The sequence below is a fragment of the Bos grunniens genome, chromosome 1 (genome assembly GCF_055505025.1).
Source record: "Bos grunniens cultivar Pamir isolate PY7600 chromosome 1, Bosgru_T2T1.0, whole genome shotgun sequence".
In the NCBI taxonomy this organism is placed as follows: domain Eukaryota; kingdom Metazoa; phylum Chordata; class Mammalia; order Artiodactyla; family Bovidae; genus Bos; species Bos grunniens.
In genome coordinates, this window is record NC_141165.1 from 134,890,860 (window position 1) to 134,912,684 (window position 21,825).

The following is a 21,825-nucleotide window of genomic DNA, read 5'->3' on the forward strand; positions in this document are numbered from 1 at the left end:
TTACCTAGAAGGCAGAAGCCAGCTCTGTTGCTAGCACTAGTGTAGTATCTGGCACAGAAAGAGGTCAGGAAGTATTTGATGAAAAGATGAGTAAGTCAGCTCTATCAGTTCAGTTCAGTTCAGTCGCTCAGTCGTGTCCGACTTTTTGCGACCCCATGAATCGCAGCACGCCAGGCCTCCCTGTCCATCACCAACTCGGTCTGCACAATTCAGGCTATTTCTTTGGATTGACAAATGTCAGGATCAAACTCAGAATTAATACTCCTTCAAAACCAAAAGATATTATGCCAGGCAGAATAAATGTTTAAGTCAGATTATCAGAGAAAATATCTTGCAAAAATTTTGAAACATACAGACTATAAACCACTTTCACAAAATTTTTTCTCTTTTATGGAGAACTCAATGAGATATGTCAACGTACCTTACTAATGATGATAATGATCTATTATTGATTTATATGACATTCTTTCTTAATGTTGAACATATTTTAACATAACTTTTTATCCTAACAGCTTTCCTATGAAGTTCTTATCCTGATTTTATGCACATGAGCAACTGCATTTTCTTTTCTACCAACTCAGCTCCTGATTCTAGGACATCTAATCCTGAGCCTAGGAACCTCCCTGCACAAGATTCACTGGAGTGAAATAGCTCCTTTACTACTGAAAGAAATTATATTGGTCCTATCTCCACTACAAACCTGGCTCTATAATTCTCTAAATATTAAAGCTTGACTCATCTTTGTAGAGATGATACTTTAGAAAACTAACACTTCTCCTCTGAAAGAGAAAAGAAACTTTCTTTATAAAATGATAAATACTTAGTGGGAAATGTGTATTTTTTTTTTTTTTTTTTTTTAGCTCTAACACAATCGGTAAGTATGTCATACGGTTCATGCAGAGCCAACTTCTTTATTTCAGCCTGCAAAGGTCATCTCCTCTGCTGAAAATCAGCAGGTAAATACAATCCACTCAGTATCACCTTGAGAAGGTACCAATTTGGAAACTAGAAGTCTGGTGTTAATCTTTAAGCCAGCACATCTCTGGCCACCACAAGCTTAGGAAACCTCTGCATGCTTTAAGGCCTTTCCTGTGACTCACTGTCTTGCCCTGTGGAGAGAGATTTGGCAGAATCCCTCCATCAAACAGACTCAGAGAGGACTGACTGGGACCTGCATGCTCCACAGGCATAAAATATTACTTATACAGCTCCTCTCATCGTTATTGTTGTATTCCAAGATACGTTAAGCAAGTATCTTATTTGTTTAACAAATATGTCTTGAATGTCTGCTGTGGGCCTGGCGCTGTACCAGGTGTCCGAAGATGGAATGTCAAGGGCATTACCTTCTGAGAGTTACCAGTTCAGTGGGAAGACAGACCAACAAACTGAGAATTCAATATAATATGTTCTGTATCAACCCAAGAGGCACGAGCAGAGAAAGCATAGAGGGCAAATTGCTAATATGACTGAATAAGGAAACATTTTACTCAGGAGGTAAAATCCTAAAGTGGACTTGAGTAATAGTGAGTGAAATAGGAATTGGCCAGGCAAACCAGGGGAAATCCAGGGGCATTCCACCAAGAAGAAGAGTATATGAGTGGGTGAAAGGCCTGAGAAGGTCTGATATGGTCTGGGAGGGAGGGGTAATTCACCACAGAGAGCAGTTACGCCTAACAAGGTGAAAGACAGATAATGGGGCAGGCGGGTGGCTTAAGGCCAGACTGTGAAGGACTTGGAGATCACATGTAATGGGTTGAATCATATCTTTCCAAAAAGATGTGGTAAGGTCCTAACCCTCAGGATCTCATAATGTGACCTTATTTGGCAATAGGGTTGTAGTAGACATCATTAGTTCAAGTGAGGTCATCCTTGATTAGAATGACCCCTTGATCTAACATGACAGGTGTCCTTAAAAGAAAATGGAATTTGGACACAGACACATATACCTAGAAACTCACAGGGAGAAGATAGCCACTTGAAAGTGGAAGCAGACATTGGAAGTATGCTGCCACAAGCCATGGAATATCTGGAGCTACTAGAATCCAGAAGAATCTTAAGAATCTTCCCATAAAGTTTTCTGAGACATCATGGCCCTGTTAATACTTTGATTTTGGACTAACCTCCAGAAACATGAGATAATAAATATCTATGGTTTTAAATTGCCTAGGATGTGTATTGGATTATTGAAGCCCTTGGAAACTGATGAAAAGTAAGTGAAAAGTAAAAGTGTTAGTTGCTCAGTTGTGTCCAACTCTTTGTGACCTCATGGGCTGTAGCCTGCCAGACTACTCTGTCCATGGGATTTCCAGGCAAGAATGCTGGAGTGGATTGCCATGCCCTCCTCTAGGGGATCTTTCCAACCCAGGGATAGAACCCAGGTCTCCTGCAATGCAGGAAGATTCTTTACCATCTGAGCTACCAGGGAAGCCCTAGGAAACTGATACATCATATTAAATAAATAGTGTAGATTTGAATGTAATGGGATTATGATCTATAGGGAATGGAAACTACTAAAGAACTGCTGTCAAAGCAAGAGAGCAACTTGACCAGACTTGTGTGTTAGATAAAAGGTTCTGGCTGAAGTGTGGAGCATAGATGGGTGATGGAGAGAATCTGCAAAGTTTCCAAAGCTTATTCCTCAGTGTCTCCAACAGTTGCTCAGAATGTCCTCGTCTATGAAACAAACACAAAGGATGGAGAAAAGAACATCCTTCTCCACTCAGTTTGGTCCAAGATATTATATTAGAGCTCTCCTTTCTGCATAATGTCACCTGGATAAAGACATGGGTATATTTTGAAATTCAATCCTACCAGATCACTTTACTTAGTGATGGGAACGTCACAATGAAAAATGATGATATAATTGGACACTTAAAATGATGTTGACATTGAGATCTTGATTTAAAAATTCAGTTAAAAAATCTTAGAGCCATGATATGAATAAAATTAATTTTCCAGTAGTAAGCCATTTAAGTTTTCTCAGAATTGTTTTTCTTGTTCTTTATCTTAATTGCAGAATCTGGTTTATATCCACATCTTGAAATGTCTGTTCCCCAGCAAAAAAACTTGTTAAGAAGCATACTATCACTAAGATCAATACTAAGGATGCTGGATTACAGCTGTTATTTCTGTTGAGGTATTTCCTAGAAGTGTCATGGACTGCAGTAATCGGCAGCTTTGACGCAAGCAAGCGACTTCTCTCTAATTGGAGTAAGTGGCGTTCAAACCGATGACACGTACACTTCCAAGGTCATATACTCTTTAGCTGTTTCTAAACTTGACTAGTATCCGTTTCTAATCTTGACTAGTTTGAATAGATCCTAAAATAAATACAGAAGTCTTGAGTGTGTTTTCCGTGTTTCAGGCAACATAAATGCACATACTTTACAAGGGATCTATTTTTACTGAAGCCACAGAATTCACTAACGAACAAGACCCTGGTAAGGCATTCTGATTCACATTCTGTAGTTCCCTTATAACCTCCTGAGACACATGTCATCCTTGCATAGATAAGTAGATAAACTAATGAATATAAACCATCTCCATGTATCTTTCATCTCATCGGCTGAATACCATAACTGATAATGTTACAAAATATTACATTGCATAACTCAAAATGTAAACTATATGCTTCTAATCATATTATATTGATGAAGCAATTTAATATCATTTCGTTTTGAAAAATACGAAGGTTGCAATATAACAAATGTAAAAATCAGTGAGATGATCAAACACAGAGTACTAAAGAAACAGGAAAAACTTGTATAACAAGTTAATGCTCAGATGTCTTGGACACTGATATGTAAAAATCATGATTCACTTGGGAAAGTTAAGGCTTAGAGAGATGAGGAATTTCGGTTTAAGGAAGCAGCTAAGGGCAGCTGGCCTCTTCATCTGTCATTTGTCACGAGACGTAGTGTTGAATTCCTGTCATGTGACCTTCTTGCCCACTCATTAAGCCCTGGATACACAAACAGCAAGAGTTCTCTGTTAGCGTTTCCTATAAAATGACGTTTTAGAGAGATCAGAGGCCTTACATTGTATTGTATCTCCTGTTTTACCCTGCAAAACAAGAGAGGACAGATATAAAATATTTGGGAGCAGTTGTGAACGTGTATATTGACAGAAGAGTGCCTTATCTCTCTGTGATTGACATGTCTCAACACCCATAGTGGTAGAAATTTTAAAATACGACAAGACTGAACAACTAATACAAGCACATTTAAGAGTGGTAACAAAAGTAAGCCAAAAGTTCCCTATGTCTACATAGGTTACTGATTTAAGTGTACTTTTCCAATGGCATTCATTCGTTTATTTTTCATTCCTTTCTCCAAACACCGTGTTTTAGTTCCTGCTTTGTTGCCTAGCATTGGAAATTATCTCCACTTTAAAAAGTTTTTGATTTGCATGTATTATTTGGACTCATGCATTGGTTTAAAATCAGATCATCAAAGATAGGAACTTAGATGCCTCCAAAATATTACTTCAAAGAAGAGTTATATGGATATAGTTTATAGTTGAAGAGCCAACATTTTCCATGCTCATATATTCAGTCTAGTTTGTTATTAAAGTATAGAATGAGATGAGAAGAAGACAGATTTTGGAAGAAGAAAATGAACAAACATTTATTGATATGCTACTATAGATCATTACATCTCACTCAAGCCTCTTAACAGCTATATAAAGTGTTATTATCTCCTATTTTACAAAGAAGAAATGGAGATACAAAGCAGCTCCCTCACCTAAAGTCAGAAAGCTGACAAGTAGTCAAGAATTGAACTCCAGCCTCTCTGACTCCACTATACCATGCAGACAAACCCTTTATGTAGAATAAAATTCACAAGCCAATTAAGGGAGAAAACAGCAAGCCAAAAGCAACCCCACTTATTTCTTTAGCAGGCAGCTGTAAATACAAATGTTAGCTTTAGAGCTAGGGAATGGGCCACCTTCCCTTCTTCTGATCTCTTCCCTTTTCTCACTTTCTATTTTGTTATTCTTTTCCAATGCCTCACTACACTGTCACTTCCTCCTAAGAACTCAAAGGAGTATATTTCAGGAGCAGTCAAAGAAAGAAACTGAGAGCAGACAAGGGTGACTCAAAATCAATCCAGGAGGAGACATTGTAGTAAACACATACTTACCAGATGATGCGCAAGCTTCAAAGGGATGGAAAAGGGACTGGGGAACAACTGAAATTCAGTGGAGGTAATGGACACACCACAGAGCATGTAAAGCAGAGAAGAAAACAAATTCTGATTTATATATACTATATGGATGATCTTCCCAGATGACTCAGTGGTAAAGAACCTGCCTGCCAATTCAGGAGACTCTGGTTCGATCCCTGGATCAGGAAGATTTCCTGGAAGAAGAAATGGCAACTGACTCCAGTATTCTTGCCTGGGAAATCCCATGGACAGTGGAGCCTGGTAGGCTACAGTGCATGAGGTCGCAAAGAGGTGTACAAAACGTGGCAACTGAGTGCGCATACCATACAGACCCCTTGGAAATATACAGTAAATATTTCAACTATTTATCATCTATGGATAAAGTTAACATCTACTCTCGGAGCAATACTGAAAAGTTTAGACAATAGTAAAGTTCAAAGCAGGTCAATGAGCCTAACAAAATGCTTCGTTTATACCTGAATCTGTGATCGCCACCCTGGCTTTGAGGTACAGCTTTCTAAAAATGTATTTCTTTCCTCTTAAACTTGACTCTTGGGGCTCTTGGTCACCATCTATATGCCAGGTGGAGAGCTAAGCACCTTTACATAAAATATCTCTTGCCATCCTAATGATAAGTCTGGGAGAAAGGCTATATTTTTCCCACTACACAGTAGAAGCAACTGGGACTCAGACAGTAATGTGCCTGTGTATACTATGGATTCCAAATTTAAACTCAAGATTTCTCCCTTTAAAGTCGAATGGCCTTCCTCTTTTACAGTGTTGCAGAAACTTCTAAACATCATGGTGAGTACAATGCTAGCCACACAAAAAATGAAAACTTCTTCTGTGGATACTGGGGGGTTAAGAAATATTGGTTTGATTGGGTGATTGTTGACCAGTTTCATTTTAAAAGGCAAAGTAATGTACATTTGCCAGTGGGGTGGGGAGGGGGCAGAAATGTAGACAGTGGAAAGAACAGAGAAATATCACAGCTTATTCACTCCCATTTCCATATATGCAGACTGGAGTTCTTGTTAGTTCTGCTTTTGTTACTGGTAAAGACGAAAGCTCACCTTTCCCACAATTTGCCCAGATACAATGACCAGGATGATGGCTGGCAACTCTTTGGGAGTAACCACACTTGTACTGTGGTTTCTTTGGTTGAGTTTAAATTCAGCTTGCATTTTATTCAAAGGAGACTCTTTCCTACTTTCATCTGAACTGAATTAATGCACAATAAATATAGGCATCAAATTTTCTAACTGTGGTGAATAAAGGATATCCAAGGGTTATAGACTGTCAGTAAAAGCACATTACAGAACCTAAGTACTCAATTTCAAAAAGCCTTTTAACATAAATATTTCAAGATTATCAGCTTCGTTATCATTTCACACCAACAATTTTCATTTCCCAAATCTATTCTGACATTTGAAGAAACATTAAAGAAAAAAAAAATCTTACTGTGTTATATCTGGCTACCACCATATAATGCCACTTAAAAGTTGGTTTAGAATAGAGATAAAGGCAGAGGAAGGTTGGCCACAGTGACTCAAATGAAACCTTTTCACTATTTCTTTTTGAGTAATGTTAGTGTTATCTGATGCAAAGAAACACAGACACACACAGATCACCTCAAGATCCCATTCAAACCTATTAATTTGGTTCAAACACTTCAGGATTTAAAGATCCTGACCAAATGATATTGGAAACCATTACTAAAGTAAATGGGCTGTGTAATTAGCAAAACTGGACATGTCTTTGACCCTCTGACAGAATGGATGGTTTTCGCTCCTCAGCAGTTGGGTAGAACCCTGTGTTAGGGGCCTTAGGTCACACAGAAATGTTGGCAGAGTTCCATGCCACTGGAACTACAGGAAGGCAATCCAATGCATCTATATAAAGGAGGAGTTGGCAGACGAGACGACTGATGAATGGGAGCATAAAAAATAAGCATCACTAATAAATTGGGGAAAATTTCACAAATGAGTAAGGTGAATGATTTTTACCCAGCTTGGATATTAAACTAGAAAGAACACAACAATTACCCAATAGAGAAAATCAGATTCTATTTAGAAAGTTACAAAAATAAATAATAGTTATGTTATTATCATAGAAGCTACTTATATTCAAAAGCATTTTATAAAATCTGGAAAATATATAAGAGGCCTGGTCATTTGTTATACCCTCTGTCTGGGAATCTTTCTACTCTCTGATATATCAAAAGTTCCAAATACTCTTAAACTGGAGTTTCAACCAAATCAGTTTGGAAAGCACAAAACTATCTCTGGGGAAATGTCAGCTGCCCCCATTAGAGGCCTTGTACACTTTCATACAGGCTGATCACGGGAGTCTTTAGTACTGAAAAATCCCTAGGGCTGCCCAGTGCATTCCTTTGCTGTGTTCTCAGTGTGAGGTCCCATGGTAATTTGACTATCTTACAGAAATGGGATTTGGAAGACTGAAAACCCAGTTTGACCCTGAAACACAGCTTGGGCAACTTCCTCAATCCTCCAAGTCCTATTACCTCATTAGCTGTTGTTCAGTCACTCAGTCATGTCTGACTCTTTGTGACCCCATGGACTGCAGCACATCAGGCTTCCCTGTCCTTCACTATCTCCTGGAGCTTGCTCAAACTCATATCCATTGAGTCAGTGATGCCGTCCAACCACCTCGTCCTCTATCGTCCCCTTCTCCTGCTACTTTCAATTTTTCTCAGCATCAGGGATTGTTCTAATGAGTTGGCTCTTTGCATCATGTGGCCATAGTATTGGAGCTTCAGCTTCAGCATCAGTCCTTCTAATGAATATTCAGGATTGATTTCCTTTAGGATGAATTGGTTTGATATCCTTGCAGTCTAAGGGACTCTGAAGAGTCTTCTCTAACACCACAGTGCAAAAGCATCAATTCTTGGTCACTCAGCCTTCTTTATGGTCCCAACTCTCACATCCATACATGATTAATGGAAAAACCATACCTTTGACTAGATGGACCTTTGTCGGCAAAGTAATGTTTCAGCTTTTCAATACACTGTGTATTGAAATACACAGGTTTGTCATAGATTTTCTTCCAATGAGCAAGCGTCTTTTAATTTCGTGGCTGCAGTCACCATTTTCAGTGATTTTGGAGCCCAAAAAAATAAAGTTTGTCACTGTTTCTACTGTTTCCCCATCTATGTACCATGAAGTAATGGGACTGGATGCCATGATTTTAGTTTTTTGAATGTTGAATTTTAAACTCTCCATTTTCACTTTCACCAAGAGGCCCTTTAGTTCCTCTTCACTTTCTGCCATAAAGGTGGTATCATTTAAGGTTATTGATATTTCTCCCAGCAATCTTGATTCCAGCTTGTGCTTCATCCAGTCTGGCATTTCACAAGATGTACTCTGCATATAAGTTAAATAAGCAGGGTGACAATATACAGCCTTGACGTACTCTTTTCCCAATTTGGAACCAGTCCACTGTTACATGTCCGGTTCTAACTGTTGTTTCTTGACATGGATATAGGTTTCACAGGAGGCAGGTAAGGTGGTCTGGCATTCACCATTCCTTTAAGAATTTCCCCATTTGTTGTGATTCACACAGTCAAAGGCTTTAGTGTAGTCAAGCAGAAGTATGTTTTTATAGAATCCTCTTTCTTTTTCTATGATACAATGGATGTTGGCAATTTGATTTCTGGTTCCACTGCCTTTTCTAAATCCAGCTTGAACATCTGGAAGTTCATCTGGAAGTTGAAGCCTTGCTTGGAGAATTTTGAGCATTAATTTGTTAGCATGTGAAATGAGTGCAATTGTGCAGTAGTTTGAACATTCTTTGGCATTGGCCTTCTTTGGGATTAGAATGAAAACTGGTCTTTTCTAGTTCTGTGGCCACTGCTGCGTTTTCCAGATTTGCTGGCGTATCGAGTGCAGCACTTTCACAGAATCATCTTTTAGGATTTGAAATAGCTCAGCTGGAATTCCATTATCTCCACTAGATTTTTTTGTAGTGATGCTTCCTAAGGTCCACTTGACTTCGTAGTCCAAGATGTCTCACTCTAGGTGAGTGATCACACTGTTGTGGTTATCTGGGTCATAAAGATCTTTTCTGTATAGTTCTGTGTATTCTTGCCACCTCTTCTTAAAATCTTCTGCTTCTGTTAGGTCCATACTGTTCCTATCCTTTACTACCTCATTTGGAACACTGAATTATCTGCTTCATGGGATTGTTGTGCTTATGGTATTAAATAACTTCTGAAAGTGATATGCATGTGAGAGCTTCTCCAGAAGACTTCCTGGACTGGTGAAGATGGAACTGAAAAATCAGGGAACAAGGAACTCTGTAGACATAATTCTCAAACTTTGGTGCACATAAAAATATCATCTAAAGAGCTTGCCAAAGAATGTTGATTCTAAAAATTCTGATTCAGTAAATCTGGACTAGGCAAACCTTGGTAACAAATACCTTAGGTGAATCTGATATAGTTGGTTTATGAAGCCATACACTGATAAATAGATTTGGAATAAAATACTCTAGCCAAATTTGAAAACAGATTGATTTATGTGGAATCATCAGACATTTCTTTCAATATCTTTCCTCTCCTTCAAATCTTCAGGCTTCCAAAGCCCCCTAATTCTCATCTAGAATGAATTCCTCCCAGACCCCCTCCTAAATAGAACTATATCAACCTTGCACATCCAAGCAGTAAGACATCCAAGTTTAAAGAACACTACACATTTTCTCTTGCCTATTTATTGTAAAATTAGATAATAATAGGGGCTCACCATTTTACAAATTAAAATGTAGGACTTTGAGTTTGGGAATACTTTCATGGGAATCAGGTCCTATTGCCCAGATGATGTGTTAATATAATTAACTACTGTTACTTATTCCTTCACAGAGTTGAGTCATGAATATTTATCCCTGGAAGAGATCTTAGTGATTATCAGTATTATTCATTTGTTTTACAGCTAAAGAAACTGTAAGCTATACTATCTGACTTATCCTCCAACCTAGAAACTTCTCAAATGAAGAAGTTTCCCATCCAAGGGAAGCCTACTGAGAGGCAAGTCTACATGAAGAAGAATTTCCCCAGTGAACCATGTTTTGTTTTCCTGTGTCAGAAAGGAATGCAGTGTCTTAGGGACTTCCCTGCTGACCCAGTGGGTAAGACTCCATGCTGCCATTGCAGGAAACATGAATTAGATCCCTGGTGGGGTCACTAAGATCCTACATGCCATGCAGCACAGCTAAACAGTAAAAAAGGAATCCAGTGTTTTAAATTATAGTCATAATTTCTTCATATAAATAGAACACAGGGCATTGGAGTTATTAACTTCTTTCATAATGTCTTAACTCATGAGATATGAAAGTATGATCATGGATTCATCCCACAAAGGAATAAACTCCTCCAATAGAAAAAAATTACCCAGAACTCTTTTTTACTTCAAGAATTGAAAGTCTAGCATTCAAGAGAATTAAAAGTTATTTTCTCTGAAAAAGAGTTTCTCTGCCACGTTCCATCGTAAAATCTGAATGCTTTTGGATAATTGCTGCTTTGGGTTTTTCCTCTATTTTCTTTCCAAGTACACAGAAAACTTAGAGCGGATGCTATTTTTAATATGAATCCCCATGTGCTGTTTTCATAGATTACCTTTGCACTTTTCAGAGTAGGTTTTTCTAACCCAGGCCCATGTAACTACAAAGATCCCTAGAACTCTTGCTTCCAATTCTTTTCACTGTGAACCTTTGAAAGATATTGATTCTGCAAATGTGAAAAATTAATTTATCAAAAAATAGCACACATAAAATGGGGACTGGCAAGAGAAATCCTAAGAATATTATTTTAACTGGAAGTTGTACCATTAACTGCTACAACTTACTGTATTTCTGTTGCGGCTCTTTGCAATGTATTTGTCACTGTGTGGGAACAGTTTAATCTACTCCATACAGAGAGCAGTAGGAGTGCTCAGTTTGTCTCAAAATATGATGTCCCTCGCCACAAACAACTGATCTAAATTTCTTGCAGGTGGCAGGTCTCACTTTTTTCTTTTTTTCTAAAAGGAAATAACCCTTCTCTGAAAGTCAAATTTGTTTTTAAAGTTGCAGTGTCTTTAACCACTTTTTTTTTTTTCCAGTTTTTCAGTTGACACCTTGTCGTGACTTACAGTAGGTTGCATCAATCATTCTGGGTTCCTACAGAAAATATTTTGTGGTGGTGACTATCCTAGGCAAGAAACTAAATGCCCTTTGCAGGTGAGTGCGCAGGTACCTCTGATTTCTTGCCAAATCATTCAGAATGCCACAAATCCATTAAATCTCTCCACAGGGAGGAAAAAATTCCTGCATCCTAGAGAGAGAATTTATGAGTTCATTTCAATCACCACAAATGAAAGCCACCCTTAATATTCATTAGAGATTTTACGGTGGCAATATGCATTATCTATTCCTATGCCCCTCTGAAAGGCCAATTTCTCTTGAAACCTTACATGGCTCCAAGCCACTCTTTGTAGAAACAATGGCCTATGTCCAAGTGAAGTCAAAGGAGGCAAATGGATGACATTTCCTCATCCACTGGTAATGATTCCATTAAGGCATTGTGGTGGTTATGAGTTTCTAAGTTTTAAAAATGAAAAGACAGATTTGCAAGGTGCAGTGACATCACTGGATCACTTCTCCACTGTCGTCTGTGACAATCTGTCCTAAAGCGAAAGGGGCTTTTCTATTTGCATCACAAAAGATGACTTTCAAAACTGGCATTTCTTTCCTTTGGAGAAATGCGTACTCTGGAGACACAAGTCTGTGAGCCTGAGAACTGTTCATCTCTTCTTTCTACCCATTATAGTTCAAGGCACCATTTTCTGGCATCGATTTTTCCCTTTCAATCTATTTCACTACTGTATGGAAAGCAATCTTGTCAATTTAAGCATATATCTCATGAAGTGAAGTGAAGTCGCTCAGTCATGTCCGGCTCTTTGCGACCCAATGGACTGTAGCCTACCAGGCTTCTCCATCCATGAGATTTTCCAGGCAAGAGTACTGGAGTGGGGTGCCATTTCCTTCTCCAGGGGATACCTCAACAAATAAACAAGAAACAGACAAACCCCCCAAACCATTAGCTTAAAACATTCCTTGCATAGCTTCCCACTGCTTTTAGGAGATGGACAACAGAATTCTGCATAACTTATGAGGCTGTAAGGGGTCCGTCTGGTCCTTCCTCAGTTCTTCAGAACTGCCTTGCACTTCATCTCCTTGCTTTCTCTCCCAGTCATGCTAACTCTTATTCCAGCCTCTAACTCTCATAACTAGTCTCTTTTTGGCTAGTTCACTCCTGCTTTTGACATCAGATTGAAGCTCAAACATCATCACTCCTGAGAGTGTTTCTTGACACCTTGCCCAGATCAAATTTACCTATTACAGGCTTTCCATAGAGCCATGTGGTGCTCACAGATTTCATCAAAGTTATCATTCTTATTTGTGTGGTTATTTCTATTTTTGTCTCTCATTGGACTATGAGGATGGCAGTGTTTGTTCTGCTCAACGTTTTATCTTCCTTATCTGGCACACTGTAAATACTTCAAAACAAACTGTTGAGTGAATAAATAAATGAGTTCCTGACTTTAATCTATTTTGTGCCCTGGCTGAAAATCTCTTTCAATCGGTGAGATGAGGGCTTCAGTTTGGGTTGAGCTTGAGATGAATGGCAAATAGGGTGTATTTCTAATCTAATTATTCATCAATGTGGTTGTATTTAATAGCTAGGAACCATGAGATGCATAAAGATCCTACTCTGAATATTCATAAGGGTTTTAAGAGTGAATTCAACCAGTTGCTTTACAACTTCCCAGGAAAGACAGGGGACATGATTTCTTTCCATCATTTTTCATTCTCTTAGGAAAAAGGTATGTTATATCTGAGAGTTATATTCTGACTCTAAAATAAAATATGACATGCATAAGTGATATGATTATGGAAAAATATATGAAAGGAGTTTTAAAAAGCTAAAATCATTTTACATCCATAAGATGCTGCTGATATACTGATGCAGTGATAATCTGGGGAGTCAGAAAAGGGCCATGGAGAGCCCAGTACGTGTACCCTGAGTCCCACTTCCTTTTGGTCTGCATGTCTCAGAGATCCACAAGCCTGGGGTCACATACTTCTGGGGAGCTATAAGCAGTGGTCTCACACTAGCAGAGCTAGGCAGTTCTGGCTTTCTTATCTATAAGAAGAAAATAGGGCAAGCTATATTTACAAATCTTAAAAATTAGTGAAAACTAGTAAATGTGCATTTACTGTAACATTATTGCATATGATACAAAATGGCTGAGAACTACTGATGGAGAGACTCCAACATCAGGTGTGTGTCTTGGTTGGCTTTGTGGCCCTGCAGCCCAGAGCAAGAACTGATGTATCATAAACATAATGTTTTTCACTGAATGAAAGGTAAATAATTATAAACACATAATTATAATTTGTATTATAATTAAGGAGTAGTAATTGTCACTAGAAATAGTAGCTCTTCTTCATCAAGTTCCAACTGTGTGTCAGGTATAATTCAATGCTCTACATCCAATTCTTTGCAAGTACTCCACAAAAAAATCTTCATTGTATCTATCTGGATAAAAAACTGAAACTCAGAGATATCAAGTAATTTAGCAATTGCAGAAGGCAATGGCACCCCACTCCAGTACTCTTGCCTGGAAAATCCCATGGACGGAGGAGCCTGATAGGTTGAAGTCCATGGGGTCGCTAAGAGTCAGACACAACTGAGTGACTTCACTTTCACTTTTCACTTTCATGCATTGGAGAAGGAAACGGCTACCCACTCCAGTGTTCTTGCCTGGAGAATCCCAGGGACGGGAGAGCCTGGTGGGGCTGCTGTCTATGGGGTCGCACAGAGTCAGACACGACTGAAGCGACTTAGCAGCAGCAGCAGCAGCAGCAGACATAGAACTGTAAGCAGTGATGCCACAGTTTAAGACCAGGCTTATTTGGCTCCAAGACTTGTAGTTTCTACCATGTACAGCTCCTCTTTGCCACCATGTTTATTTTTCTTTCTGCGGAACCATTTAAAGACAACTTAGTGATAGGAAAAGCCTGGATTGAGAGTTAGGAGGTTTATGTAGTACCACCTCTCCCATCATCTGCCATGGGACCCCAGGTAATCCACTGAATCTTCATGTGTCTCAATTTCACCATTTCTAGGATGAAATAATATTTTTTCCTAGTAACAAAGCTAGTATAAAATGAAATGTGAGGGACTTCCCCAGTGGTCCAGTGGTTAAGAATCTGTCTGACAATACAGGGGATACATGTTCGATCCCTGTTCAGGGAGCTAAGATTCCACATGCTGTTGGGCAACTAAGCCCACGTGCCACAGCTGTGGGAGCCACAACTGCTGAGCCCACATGCCTAGAGCCCATGCGCTGCAACAAGAGAAGCCACCACAGTGAGAAACCTGAGCACCACGTGGAAAAGTAGCTCCCACTTAGCAAACTAGTGAGAGCTCGTGCACGACAGTGAAGACCGAGCACAGCCCAAATAAATAAATGCTTTCCCTAGAAAGTACATTTTAAAAAATGAAATGTGAGAAAAGTTATATTGCATCTCAAAAACAGGAACTTTATTTAAGCAATTAGGCCCCTATGTTGAATCATTTCATTTATGTCAAATCATTTCACTATATTTTATATCATCTCATTTTATACTGCAAGGTAGGAACTAACATCTTCATTTTTCACAGATCAAGAAGTCTAGATACACTACTAGCTTAAGCTCGAAAGTTACAAAGCCACGATTTTTGCAGGAAAACTTTAGATACTTACAGATTTGGGCTTAAAATATAGTTCTGCAAGCTATTGTTACATTACATAAATATTTATTCTCTTTTATTATTAAAATGGGAGTAATAATACCACCTAACTGAATCGTAACACAAAGATACATGAAACGCTTGAAATAGAGTCAAGTGATAAGTCAGTGGAGACTATGGTTGTCATTATATAGACATGTCTACATGACTAGACACATCTACTTTGGCCACCTGATATGAAGAGCCAACTCATTAGAAAAGAAGCCTGATGCTGGAAGAGATTGGGGGCAGAACGAGAAGAGGGTGGCAGAGGATGAGATGGTTGGATAGCATCACTGACTCAATGGGCATGCATCTGAGTGAACTCTGGGAGATAGTGAAGGACAGGGAAGCCTGGTGTGCTGCAGTCCATGGGGCTGCACAGAGTCAGACACAACTTAGCAACTGAACAACAACACAGGATCAGAACAAGATCTGAAAGGTGGCACCTAGTGTGTGTGTGTGTGTGTGTGTGTGTGATGACTGATGGCAGCAGAAGAGGCTGTCTCATTTCAGCCCAGCACTCTCTATACCACAAAGCCCCCTGCTCTTCTGCCCCCACCTCACAATCCTATTTAAACTTCACCCACCCATTTGTCAAAGCAGGATTTTGTCTTTTGAAATGGCACTCAAAAGGATTTTAAGAAACAGTTTTTGAGTGACAGAAGCCTTCTTAGCTCCTGAGAATAGAAAATAGACATTTTGGTTCATGAAGAAGTTTTCATAATCAGAGGAAATCTGGCTGTAACTCAAGTAAAGTCTGTATTCACATACATGGTTGCTAGTTCGGAATATGAGGAAGTACCCAGGACAGAGGAAGTGCAGTTGGTCAGGAAAACAAAGAACAGTAAAAACCGAAACCTAAAATAGCTTATGTAAAAAAAAAATCATAGAAATAAGGTCAACAATGGACATCTGAAAAGTGAAAAGAGAGCTAATTTGAAAAAGCTGAAGGACAATCTTTTTCTACTAATCTCTTTCTGCACATAGGATATACCTTTCTTGGTGTCCCCTCATAACCCAAATACTGAAGATAGAAAAGGGCCTTTAAGATCATTAATGGCCCTCTTTCTGAAGATGAAGATGCAGAAGACTACGGAGATTAAGCAGCCTGATCCAGAGAGACGCCAGTAAGTGACAGCAGTGAGTTCATAATTGGCTTTCCTGGCTCCAACCTGTGCTCCTTTGATGTGCAACATAACTTCTGACACATCTGGCTGTGCACTCAAAATGAGGCATGGTCTTTAGCTTACTTAGCAATATTTGAATTATGAGCTTGTTTCTCTGGCACAGAAAAAATTCTACCAATACTTGGAACATTCTCCAAGTCTCATTATATAAAATGTCTTAACATTTACACCTCTCTCTTTGCAAGGGTCAAGGTGCAGCTTTAGATTGTCTTTATTCTGCTAATACATGCAGAAGAGTTAAACTCTCAGGAAGGAGGAGCTTGAGGTTTCCCATGGTCAATAAGCATAAATGGGTCCCCTTCAGACTGATATTTGTTTTCTGCCTTTGTCTATTTGAGAATCCAGAGAAACAAATTTCATCTTGATTGTAGAAGCCAAAATGTAGTTATAATTGATTATCATGGATCCTATATCATTATCATAAGAGCTATTGTAAATTACAAACATTTTATGATGACTTTAGAGAGATTTTATTATGGAGTGTACCAGTTCAACTTTCTCCTTAATTTGATGCACTTGAATGCTGCTGCTGCTAAGTCCCTTCACTCATGTCCGACTCTGTGCGACCCCATAGAAGGCAGCCCACCAGGCTCCACCCTCCCTGGGATTCTCCAGGCAAGAACACTGGAGTGGGTTGCCATTTCCCTCTTCAATGCATGAAAGTGAAAAGTGAAAGTGAAGTCACTTAGTTGTGTCTGACTCTTTGTGACCCCATGGACTGCAGCCCACCAGGCTCCTCCTTCCATGAGATTTTCCAGGCAAGAGTACTGGAGTGGGGTGCCATTGCCTTCTCCGATGCACTTGAATAAACAAGCACAAAGGAAAAACAACAATAACAACAACAACACAGAGAAAAGTGAGGCAAAACTTTAAGGCCATTCATGAAAAAGAGAGATTCTTGGTTTCTATAACAGTTCTAGGACTAGCACAGATCTGTTGTTTTCACTGATATTCAGAAGGTTTGTAAAATTGAGAAAAGCCAAACACCAACCCAAATAATTAGATTTGTTTGCATTCTACATTGCTCATATTCAAAAGTCTAGTTTAATGATACCTCTACTTATCCTGGACTTCTAGAATACAATTTTACACTTATAAAGCAATTATATTTTCTCATTTTATTTTTATATTCATTATACAGGATTTTATTATAAAAGACATTTAAACATTTCATAAACATTTACAATTTACTCTCTTCAAATTCAGCCTAAATAATTTCCATAAATCTGATATCTTGCACTATTATAATATCTCATAATTTAAGTGTTTCTTCTATGAACTCTTTTTTTTTTTCATGTAAATGTGCTTGCACATCTGGCTGGATCTTTTCCAGGATTATTTTATGTACAATTACTACTGTATGTTTCCCATCTTTGTGAATTTTTATACAAAGAATTGTGATTATTTGTTTTTCTTTTTACCTTTTTAAAATAAGACCCTCTAAACTCTCAATGGGCTTCCTTGGTGGCTCAGCTGGTAAAGAATTCACCTGCAATGCAGGAGACCTGGATTCTATCCCTGGGTTGTGAAGATCCCCTGGAGAATGGAAAGTCTACCCACTCCAGTATTCTGGCCTGAAGAATTCTGGGGCTATTCCATGGTGTCACAAAGAGTCGGACACAACTGAGCAACTTTCAGTTTTACTTTCAAACTCTCATTACAGATATGAAATGGTAGATTTCCCAGCCCAGCCCCCCGCCCCCCACACACACACATTTAGAGCCTAAGTGGCTTAGGAGGCACTTGATATAAGTTAGCTAAATGAGTGAATACATGGATGAATGAATAAATGAATGAATGAACAAACTGTTGCAGCATCTTCTGTTTTTCAAATTCTTCTCTTGAGTAGATATTAATTATCCTTCCTTCAAACATTATATTGGCTATAATTTAAAATTTTTCACATAAAATACTCATTATTTTTTCTTGTTCATTTAGGGCCTTAAAATTATTTTTATTATCTTGACTCTCAAGTTCATTAATTTCAGCACAAAGTGTAGTAGGCATAAATATCTTTCGGTACTTTTCTATCCCATTTTCCTATTTTTCCTTTGGAATTTCTCAGTCCAAATTATCATTTATTCTGCCTTCCTTTTCACAAGTTGTCCAAATCTATTAATTAAAACCTGTTCTCTTTCCATACCACCATAAATCCAAGGTAAACAAATAAAAGTTTACAGCTGTTCTAACAAATAGCTTTTGCTGTTAGAGTTGGACACAAGGGCATTAAACTATGAGGAATTATGCATTGATGGCTCAGAGCCTGTTTTCCTCTGGGTGGATATGGGAGCAGTCATCTTGGTATATCATACACTGAACCTGTAAAAATATTAATACCCTCATCAGTGGGACCACAGAGACTTTTTGTCAGGAGTCTAACATCACTAATGTACAGAGAAAATAATAATAGAATCTATGAAATTAACTTTTCTTTTTTCCTAAACCATGCCCCTCCTTATTCTCTTTTTACTGGTCCTCTCAGTCCTCATTCCTTTTTACACATTTTTTCCTTCAACGTGTACACCATGAATTCTAACTTGACTATATATATATTTTTAAACTTCCATATTATTCATCAAATAGAGAAGAAAAGAAGATACAAATGGGAAAACAGTATAAATAAAGCGATAAAGATGGGGAAAAATCTGGATTTAGCAAAATGATAGTATAACTTTGGTAATAGAGTGTGCGTGTGTGTGTGTGTGTGTGTGTGTATGCGTGTGTGAAGGAGACTTGTGAGGATCTAGTTATAAGGTAGATTACGTCAATGAGTTTGCTTTTGACCCTGTAGGTGTTGATGAGACACTTAAAGGTTTGTAAGGGGAGCAGTAATATTATTGAGCTTCAGGATCATTATCCAGGCAGCATTAATCAGGTAGATTAGTCAAGTAAATTAATCTGGTAGATTAATCTGGTAATGATGTGTCACGTTGATTGAAAGAGGTAGGCTAGCATCAGAGAGATGGAGAGTTTGCCAAGGTTGAGACTAGGAAGACGAAAGTAGAAGATGGGCACAGACCATTTCTCCCATAGTGCGGTAGTTTTGGAGGGAGAGTATTGAAACTCTGAAATCACTTGAACATTTTCCCATGTCAATAATTAGAGCACTCAGTACTCCCTATGGAGAAGGCAATGGCACCCCACTCCAGTACTCTTGCCTGGAAAATCCCATGGACGGAGGAGCCTGGTGGGCTGCAGTCCATGGGGTCGCCAAGAGTCGGACACGACTGAGCAACTTCACTTTCACTTTTCACTTTCCTGCACTGGAGAAGGAAATGGCAACCCACTCCAGTGATCTTGCCTGGAGAATCCCAGGGACGGGGAAGCCTGGTGGTCTGCCATCTATGGGGTCGCACAGAGTCAGACACGACTGAAGCGACTTAGCGGCAGCAGTATTCCCTATTTGAATTAGAAGATTAATGTAAAATCTTTGCTCCTTTACTTCTAGGTTAACGTTAGCACACATTCGTTCTTCTCACTAAAATGGTTCAGTAAAGAAATCTTCCACTTTCCACACTCTCTTTTGGAGCAATTTTGAAGGGTTCATGTAACACTCCAATAAGACCTTCTAGCTTCACTCATCTCATTCTCTTCTTACACATATAAAGATGCTTTAAGTAGAGATTTTTTTTTTATTTTCTCACCTTGAGATTTTGTATAGAAACTTCACTCATTTTTCTTTGACCTCTATGAAATTTTTTGTTTCTCATTCTCATTTTTCCTATACTACATTTTAATTCTTCTATGTGTGGGTTTCTGTTGTATTCTTTGAGGCCTTTGACTTTCCTTCTTCCTGAAAACATTTGTTATTATCATTTTTAAATATATTACACTATTTTTATGTAATAGATTGCAAAACGTTTTAGACACTTAAAGTGAAAAATGGATATCTGTTCCCCTTTTTCATGTCAAGATTATTTCCATTTCTTAATCTGAAAAACTGTTTATTCTTAAAAATCTGGAAAATAATCCCAGATTTGGAAAAATATATTAGCTGCTATTGATTATTTTTTAAAATATAAGATTAAAGGAAGACCTCATCACCTTTGGAACATGCAAACTTTATTCTTTCTTGTCCTTATTCCCACCAAGCCTATGGCTCATTCTTCTCTTTTGTTATGTTTCAAGTTTTTAGCATGCAGGATTTCATAAGTACTCTTCAATCACTCTTCTTGTAAGTTGATTGTAAACACTTGTTTTCAATATTATTTTTGGTTGCGTTCATTGATATCTTTCTTAAGATGCATCTGAATTCCCTCTCAACACCACTCATCGCGGATATTAGAAAAGACTGGCGTCCTTATATAGCTTTTCCTTTCACATTTCTCTTGTGGGGTATTTGCTTTCATAAATCTCATCTTTTGTCTTTCTCATTTTCTAGCAATTCTATAATCACATCTCTCTCCTCACTCCTCAGATCCCATAGACCTTACCAACAACTAAACCACACATGAAATATCTGTATGTCTCATTCTCCCCCTCTTGACTTTTGTGAAGAGCTCTTCACAAAGAATATATTTCCCTGTCTGGATTCAGCTTGTTTATGGTATTTCAACTGAGTAAAATATTGCTACTTTCCGAGCCCAGCACAAGCTCTGGACTCTTTGATTTGGGCATAAATATCACCCGCTATTGACAGAGTCCTGACACCATTTCATTTAATCATCCCAACATCCCTTGTGTAGTAGACCTTGATAACCTTGTTTTACAAATGAGTGCTTTCAGTATGCAAAAAGTCACTCAGAGGAAAAGCAATGAGTAGGATCTGAAACCAATACAGAATTGAAATTTGTTCATTAAAGAGGGTAAGGAGTTTGCCCAATCTCACTCTGCTAGTGATGTCAGAGTTGGCATTTACACCCAGCTCTAGAAGAACTAGAATTGAGAGTTTGAGCCTGAAGTTGGTTAGCAGAGATGTATCTGGAAGAATGAGGACTGTCTGAAGACAAGCCAATTTCAGGCTGCCTCAAAACTGATACAATGATGAGATCAAAGACACAGGAATCCATTATTGTTGAGATTTCTGAGATCAAGAAACTAATTTGTGGATTAGTTTTATTTCCCCCAAAATGTGGGGTTTAGGCCCTGCTCCAACGAATCTGCATATGTTGGTACATTTAGAAAAAAAAATCTGGTCACTACTGACTACCTGTCATTGATGTAACACTCATTTGAGAAGGCTTTTTCCTTGACACTACCTGCCTTCTGTATCTTGCCTAGAATGAAAGTGAGTATAACTCAAATAAGAGCCCTGCAATTATTACAGAAAAATATTAGATATGCTAAAATGAAACTAGATAGTTTTACTTGCTATTATTATAGAATATATATGTAAAATATAAAAACAATACTTTGCCCTCATTCAACTTCTTTTACTCTATGTCTCAAATCCCTGAGTGCAAGTGGTCTCATTAAATTTATCAAACCAATTTAACTCTAACATGTTCTTGAACCCTCTGTCCAAGTCCACTGAGGTTTTCCTGTTACAAATGCTGAACATTACCATCTGAAATTCTGAGCATTCTACAGATGTTTGACTTTCTATAGATAAAACTTATTTACCTTAGCTATGTACTAAAATAGACAAAATTACCTAAGTAAAAGAAAAACATTACTATGCATACACACCGAAACCAACACA

General features: G+C 38.3%; 1 protein-coding gene across 7 annotated transcripts in view; it reads right to left on the reverse strand.

Annotated features, from left to right (window-relative positions):
* The window catches only part of SAMSN1 (SAM domain, SH3 domain and nuclear localization signals 1), a 179,711-nt gene that overhangs the window by 73,501 nt on the left and 84,385 nt on the right, over positions 1-21,825 (reverse strand). The window contains exon 9 of one of the 7 annotated variants that reach the window (XM_086411832.1): positions 3,646-3,961. The exons of the other annotated variants lie outside the window; for them this stretch is intronic. Coding sequence (XP_086267958.1) covers positions 3,905-3,961 — 57 coding nt within the window. The 3' untranslated portion in view covers positions 3,646-3,904. Of the gene's footprint in view, positions 1-3,645; positions 3,962-21,825 lie in introns of those variants that run through there. 7 annotated transcript variants of the gene reach the window in all.